Source organism: Magnolia sinica, chromosome 8 (genome assembly GCF_029962835.1).
Source record: "Magnolia sinica isolate HGM2019 chromosome 8, MsV1, whole genome shotgun sequence".
Classification (NCBI taxonomy): domain Eukaryota; kingdom Viridiplantae; phylum Streptophyta; class Magnoliopsida; order Magnoliales; family Magnoliaceae; genus Magnolia; species Magnolia sinica.
Genome location: NC_080580.1, coordinates 87,067,826 through 87,076,021, shown reverse-complemented (window position 1 = coordinate 87,076,021; position 8,196 = coordinate 87,067,826). Strand labels below are relative to the sequence as shown.

Here is an 8,196-nt window from a genome sequence, read left to right as displayed (position 1 = left end):
AGATTCTCTTAGGATTTGTAATGCGCGGTGTTTTCCTCGAAATAAATGCGGGCCCACAACTCCTAGCCCGAATATCGCATTGGCACGCGAGTCGCAGCATTGGAACCGCGGCGACGGCGCAGTCGCAAGGGTATAAGTCTCAGGTCGAGCCGACTCGGGTTGACAGGGTACGACTCAGGATCGCGCGCAAATGCCGATTATAGGTCGCGGGTCGCCAGAATTCGACCGAGATGACCGTGAAATTTTAAGGAACAGTACAGACTAGGATACGAGCCTGACATGAGGCCTGAAGGTCTTCATTGCGTGCTCCTTTTTATAAGCTTATGAGATGCAGTGACCTTGTATTATATGAGAGTCGTGGAAGGTTCTAGCATTTAATGCTAGATAGAAATCTCATTTGATGAGATTTTGGCATTTAATGTTGAGAAAGTGAGTCTTGCTTTGCTTTAACGAGAGTCTTGTTTTTTTTCCAGAGAGTACTTATTGACAAAATCTAACATTTAATGTTTTATCTCATATGCATGTCTCTAACCCATTCTCTTGAATTTGATTTACACCACATATGGCATGGCTGTCACATGGCATCTTTTGGATCGTTTAATCTGGGCACACCAAATTGGATATAACAATGATGGAGGCCATGAGTAGGATTTTGCCCATCATTTAGCACGTGATGCCGACAAATGACAACATCTCATTGACCAACACAAGTGTGCAAAAAACAGATATAAATGATGCCCCCACGTTTCTTTGCATTCGGAAAATGTTCTTGGAGAACATGAAGAGACGTTAATTAATAATTTTTTTGTCATTTTTTCTTTTCTTTTACTATTCACTATGGGACTATTCACAACCATTATTCACTGATTTTATTCAATGGCACTATTCACCCGTTGATATTATTCATCGACTTTATTCATCGATACTATTCAATGGTATTATTCACCAATTGATACTATTCATCAGCAAAAACTATTTATTGACTAACACTGTTCATTCACTTTATTTTACTATTCATCCGGTCGTCAGCACTGTTCACATCCAGTCGTCTATACTATTCATCTAACACTATTCACCAACCACTATTCATCCGAACGACGACACTATTCATCCGTCCGATTTTTTCCCCTTTTGATGTGTCAACGACAAGAGAGGTTGCCCCTCGGGCTATTCAATACTTGCGAAGTAATTATCGTTTCTCAATTTATTTAAGAAACGACGATCTTAATTTTATCTATCAAGCCTTGATTAAAGCTTCGACATTCTTCATATGGCTGCCTTATTTCACTCAGACTATTAATAAGTAGTAAACTATCAAGAAATTCTATGAACTTGAGCATTACTCGGTTTGCATTCTCACATACTCTAGGTGAGCGTATATGTTTTCCAGGCAAGTGGTGGGAGATGATTTTCTTCTAAAGACATATCCTTTTATACATGCCTTCCTTATATTTATGCTTATTCATGAGTTTAGATCTTTTAACTATATTGTTGAACTACTGAACTTTTGGTTGCATGCGCATCCTATTGGATGTGTTAAAAAGAGTGTTGCTCTCGATTTAATCAGATTGCACCGCACGTGTGAGTGATGGCTTAGATTAGATACACATGGCCTAGATTAGATGCACATGTGTGTGAATAAGATGTGAGGGCATACCAGAGTCTACCTGACTCAAGGGCTTATTGAATTGTTGGTGTCCCCTTCACTAAGACAGACAAATTGAAGACTGGACACAAGATTCAGAGTCCTCTCACCCACCAATATCGCACTCCATTTAAGTGATTTGTGGAATGAAATTAGGCCAATCTTTTCGAATGAGTTCTCTTTGCCTTGTAACAATAGACGTGAGCTTATAGCTTTAAAGACTTGTTCTTTCAACGTGATTCACAACTACAGTTTAGCAATAGAATATAGAGAAAGAAAATATAAGTTGAAAATGTTCTTCTACTAATGATGTTTGCAATAATGATGTTCACGGTCGGTTTGAGGGACGATGATCCCTTCATTGCCCAATCGGGATTAAGCTTCGTAGTGGGATGTTTGTGATGCGAGATGGAGATCTGTTCATTACTTTATCAGAACCAACTATCATGGCGAGACAACTGATCAGGGTGGATCTTCAACGTTCTGTTCGTTGCTTGATCGAAACCAGGCTTCATAGCGAGATGGCCGGTGAGGTGACAACCTGTTCGTGGTCTTAGTTGGAACTAAGCATGTGGCAAAATGGTTGTGATTTGACTATTCATTTGTCGTCTGGTGTGGATCAAACTTTGCAGCAAGATGGCTGGCGAAATCATCTAGCACATAGCAGGAAAGCCCTATAACCATCGTTAGACACTGAGCAATCTAACAAGATGTCATGGATGAATAATGTAGAGACAAACTAAGAACTAACTATTAGCACCATGTTGTGAGCAACAATGTGGTTGAATTAAAAAAATAAAAATAAACATCCATGGTGGATGGAAAAATAAAATTGTGCTTGATTATAATTATAACATGAGGTGTGGAGGTCTTTCTCCCATGCTCTTTTTATTAGTCTCTAGAGACGATGGCCTTGCATTGTCTTTCGTGTCAAGAAAAACCTAAACGGTTCAACTATATATGTCTCTTTAATTCTTTCACATTAGGGTGTCCTATCCCGTGAGGCCATGTGTAACAAAGAAATACACTCTCCCATGCGTCGGCAGGATCTTTACATCTCAAGACTTTCATATTGAAAAGTTGCTGTGGTTTTTATGTCAATCAACTTCAGTATTTATAAAGAACGGTATTTAGTAAGGCTTTAATATTTAATACTAGATAGAGATGTCATTTGGTGAAATTCTAAATCATGCACTAATGAGACCTTTACATTTTTAGAGAATATTTTTTTGGTGTAATATAATTTTTAATGGTCTTTCTGATGTGTAATGTGTACAATTCTAACTCATTTTAAAGTTCATATATAACACACCAAATGACGTCTTCTAGATTATTTGATCTACAGACATCAATTCGAAAGAAAACCATGATAAAACGGCGCATGTAAGAATTTTGTCCATCATTCAATCCGTGACACTTACACGTGGTGGTATACCATTGATCCACGTAAGTGTGTTTAAAATAAATAGCTATAAGAATGCCAGTCATTCATCCAGATTACACGCTAACCAGTTCCAATCCTTTAAGTTCTTAGTCGCAGAAAGACCGCCTAGAGTCAATCAAGGAGCAAGTAAGCTGATCGAGATCATCCAATCAGAATGTTTTCCGGTCATGCTCAATCCACAACGGGCCACACAAATTGAACGGCCCGATTCAGGTATAAAATGCCACGCGTACGGCAGATTTAGTCGACACCATTTTCAAAACAGTGGTGAACTAGCACCGGAGTCATCAAAAACCTTAAAAGCCGGTCCCTTTCTTTTGTCTATTCCCTCCTAAAAATCTCATATGCTAGAAAACCCGTAGAATCCTGTCAATTTCATTCGATTTCTTCCATCCAAACTCCCAATTCCATCTATAAATCCCTTTTCCCGCTATCTCCACCTCCAGTTTCAGTAGAGAAAACCCCCAAATTAGGCTCATGACAGAGAAAAAAAAAAAAAACCCTAAAGTGTCCTGAAATTCCCGTCGTTGTCTCCGATTTCTCCCGAAAATCCCTTCTCTTTATCTTTCGAGCTATAAATCGAGCTCCCGCCTATCGATTTCCGTAGAAATATTCCCGAATTAGAGTTCGGGACAGAGAAACGCTGAAATCTCCTCAAATTGCCTTCATTTTCTTGGATTTCTCTTGAGAATACGTTTTCTCGATCCTTCAAGCTATAAATCGAGCTCCCTCCCATAATTTTCCGTAGGAAAATCCCCACATCAGTGTTCGTCACAGAGAAACCTAGAATTCTCCTGAATTCCCATCCTTTTCTCGGATTTCTCCTGAAATTAGGTTTTCTCGGTCTTTTGAACTATAAATCAAGCTTTCTTCCGTTAACTTGCATGGAAAATTACCCAAATAAGGGTTTGTGTTACAGTAAACGTCAAATTTCCTAAACTTCGCATCATTTTTATTTGATTTCTATGAAGAATTTGTAAAATAGAGCTCACGGCAGAGAAAAGCCCGCCCAACTTCCCAAATCCATATCACTTTCTTATATTTCTCTGGTAAAATCCTTTTTTCCTGTATTTTAATCCTTTAATATAGATAGCTCTGTACCATCAATTTCCATGGTCTGTGGAATCACCTCCAATCTCTATTGAATGTGTACTTCGATCTTTGCAGCTCTGAGTCGAGCCCTCTGTCATTGATTTTCATGGAATTTTAGGGTTCATTCCAAACGGACCCTCTCAATTTCCTCAAATCCTTGTCACTTTTCTTTTTAGAAAACTTTTTCTTTAAAAGCATTCTGACAGTATTTCAAAGCTCTATTTCAAGCCCCCTGTTGGTGATTTCCTCAAGGTAACCCTTTTTCCTCCTTGAATTCCTGTCTCTGAGTTTTTCAGTAAATTCATTATACTGATCTTTCTAGCTTTAAATGAAGCCCTCATTTGTCAATTTCTATGGGGAATTCCACAAACTAGGGTTGCAAAATGGTCTCTGAATCAATGGATTTGGTTCCACCACAGCAGAGGGGTGAGAATGGCTTGAATTCTCAGATGGTCTTCCAAGACGAGAGCTTACAGTACTCCTGCGGTGGCACTAGCACGCCACACCGGCGTGTGGGTGATCCTGGACGGAAGCCAAGGGCGGAAGCAGCAGGTGGATTCATGGACGAGAAACTGTTTGATGTGGATGCGCGTGAGCGCTACTTCCGGGCACAAGGTGCAGAATTGCGGAGGAGTGTTTATGAACCACGGGACCGGCCGGAGAACCAGGACTGGAACGCAGAGGGGAGCACTGGGACACCGAGTGGTGATGGATCAGAAGGCGATGAGGTGGACGAGGAAGATGAGGATGAGGAAGAAGATGACGATGTCGATGAAGGGGATGGAGAAGTTGAAGGTTTGGTTGCTGCAGATGATGGAAATAAGAATAACAACAGCAGCGGTAGTGTACAGAGTAGCTCGGAGAAAATTCGCAATGAGAAAGCAAATTTACACAAACAGCATTCTTCTTTTGGTGCGGAAATCTCATCCAACTAGCAGAATTTTAGTTCAGCTACCATTCTATACATGTTGAGCCAGCTTTCACTGTTACGTACTGTTCATCTGGTGGGCCCCACTTTGCATGGGAGATGCTGTAAAACTACCACGCCAGATAATCTGAGCTATCTGATTGTTGCCCAGAGATGGATGGTTGAAACTAAACTATGGTCAATGGCCTATATACATTAGGGTTATGTTGGTATTCTTCAGTTAGTGAGATTTTATTTTTATTTTCTATCACCCATACATGTTGGGGCCCGCGAGATGAATGATAAGATCCAGGAAATATTTGCCCAGCTGTATAGAAGTGCTGGCACAATTGAAAAAACTGTTAGTTCTCTCTGAACATTCTACAATCTCTGTCTTATGTTTTCAAATATTGGATTTTGGTTAGTTTTGAAGGCTTAGTTGGTATTTTTCATCAAAATTAGGACTGGGCAGAGGAATTTTTGTGAAGGATGGCGGTGGCATTGTGCACTCAACAAGTAACATTAGAGGGAGTTTAAGTGAACATCAGCACCAACATGGTCGGATGGGTCATTATGAGAATGCAATTACATTAACGGAGCCTGATATATACTACACACAGATGCTGCAGGGGCAGGATGGGTCGGGCCTCTCTCAAAAGGAAATAGGAGGGGAGAACGGATGTGGTTTTAGTGGGAGGAAGGACATGGCTTTGTCAATCGAATCGGGAGAGTCTCTTCGGGCTATTCTCTCAGACCCCATCATGTATGTCAGCCATAACTCCCTAATTTTTATCCCAACTGAATAATTATCTGCAATATACACATATATGGTATTAGACAACTTACATGATTATGGCTGGAAACTCCACATGAACATGGGTATATGATGTCAGATAATTTGCTTGGAATGCAGGTACTGCGGTAGTCATTTGTAGATTAGATCTGCAGCAGAACATGTCTTGTGTGAGATACGCCAGACCAATACTTATCAGGAATATACATGCCACACAATTCCCATGATTATGGCTGGAAAAGCCATAATCTGAGATGGATATATGATGATCATCATAGACTTGTCTCAGCTATCTTGGGTGGGTTTTGTGGATCCTGTTTTACCGATCAAAGATGTGTGGTGGGAATCTCATGATTGCTTCACAAAAAAGTTCAGTGATCGACTGCCTACCTGATATCAACCCTCCTTTATCATGCTAGTGACCCGCGTTTTGAAATCCTAACAATTTTCTTATGTCCCGATCACTTTATTTAACATATGGTGTTGTGGAAATTCATCATCATCACCATAAGTAAATGGCTGCCAAAGGGGGAGCGTGTATAAGGGTTCTGGGCACCATGAACCTGGCATTGCTAGGTAAATGGCTATGGAGGTCTGTCACTAAAGAAGAGAGAATGTGGAGAGAGGTTATTGCTTCCAAGTATGAGGTATGGTATGAGGGGTGGGGGTGAGGGTGAGGGAATCTTCGAGATATAGAGCTTATGGGCTGTGGAAAGCAGTCATTTCAGTGGCCCCTAAGATTTTAGAGGGGGTGTTTGCTTTTTGTGAAAAAAGACCGATTGAAGTGGAGGGTTTCTTCAAACAACGAGGACCTGTCTTTCTTGCTTGGAGATAGGAGGCGCATTTGCTTTTGGGAGGATGTGTGGTGTGGAGGAAGATCGCTACAAGACTTTCCAAGACTAGCCCATTTGTTTATGGAAAAGAACATTACAGTAGCTCTTTGTTATTACATATGTGGAGATTCTGTGGCGTGGTCTTCTCCATGCCGAAGGAAGCTTTTGGATAAGGAAATGGGTGATTTTGTTAGGCTTCTGGTTCGTATGCAGTGTCATCATCCTTCCTCAGCTGAAAGGAATTCGATGGTTTAGAAAGCTCACAAATCATGATGTTTCTTGGTTCGATCATTTTAGAAAATGATGTAGCTGCCGTCATCCGAGGAGAGACTGGTGCATGCTCGTTACGCCCAATGTAGCAGCCTTCATCTGGTTGGCAAGTAGGAAGAGGGTGCGCACCATTGATAATCTCCGAAAGGGATCCATAATTCTCCCCAACATTTGTGTCGTGTCTATGAATGATGCCGAGATAAATGATCACCTTTTTCATCCATTGCCCTTTTACTCGAAGGGCGTGGGAGGCTTTCTCGCAATCTTCAACATCTCTTGGGTGATGTCAGAGTTGGTTGAAGATCTTTTGTGGGCCTTTCATGGTGGAAGGAATGGTGATGTGGCGTCTAGTTTTCATAGTTATGTTATGGTGTATTTGGGGGGAATTGAATAGCCATAGCTTTCAAGGTGAGGAAGGTGATGGTTAAAATGGTGGGTTGGGTGTCCGGCTTGAGAGACATGGACATTTGTAATCTTTTGTCTCTCTTTGGGTTGTATGGTTTTTCTGCCTTGGCTTTTGCTTCGGCGGCTTTTTCTATAAAAAGTTTTGTTATTCTTCAAAAAAAAATTTAAAGTATATATATATATATATATATATATATATATGTATATAAATCATCATCATCACAACCTTTCCCAGCTATTTGGGATCAGCTTCCGTAATTGCTTGGCAAAAGTTTGGCAACTGGCTGCCCATATAATGCCCCGATTTTTCGCGGCCCGAGTACATACTTGTGCCCGAGAATTCCGAGTGTTAATAATGTAAAAATTGGATGCTTTTAAATCGCACCTTTTTTTTTTCCATTTAAATCACATGTAGTTACATTCATGAAGGTCACCATTCAAGATAATAAAATTGACTGTATTTATTATTCCATTAAAGTAAAAAGAGTTCAACAAATCATCAAATGCCCTCTCAATGGGAGCTTATTACATTATCAAAGTTTGCAGCGAAAAATAAATAAAACTAATCGTACACTATTCTTCTTCTCTATTCGAACCATCTTCCATAGAACAGTCATCGTCCGTACCATCAACCTGTAATTTACCTGCAACATCTGTATTGTTGGAGAGGGTCAACGCCCTACTCATAGTGGTGGTTGTCCTTTAAATTTTATAATGATTCAAGTGATTCATAAAAATAATAGAAGGGTCTTGATACATCCCATACTCCACAAATACCAGTGGCATCGATATGCACAAACATTCTAC

At 40.3% G+C, this 8,196-nt stretch overlaps 1 protein-coding gene across 9 annotated transcripts in view; it reads left to right on the top strand.

The window, feature by feature from the left end:
• The first annotated feature begins 3,406 nt into the window (after positions 1-3,406).
• The window catches only part of LOC131253599 (uncharacterized), a 37,441-nt gene continuing 32,651 nt past the window's right edge, over positions 3,407-8,196 (top strand). For 5 of the 9 annotated variants that reach the window (XM_058254664.1, XM_058254662.1, XM_058254658.1 and 2 more), the window contains exons 1-2: positions 3,408-5,093; positions 5,551-5,851. In XM_058254664.1, the coding sequence (XP_058110647.1) occupies positions 4,565-5,093; positions 5,551-5,851 (830 nt within the window). In that variant the 5' untranslated portion in view covers positions 3,408-4,564. Of the gene's footprint in view, positions 5,094-5,550; positions 5,852-8,196 lie in introns of all 9 variants that reach the window. The other 4 variants (XM_058254666.1, XM_058254660.1, XM_058254659.1 and 1 more) reach the window with 4 other exon arrangements.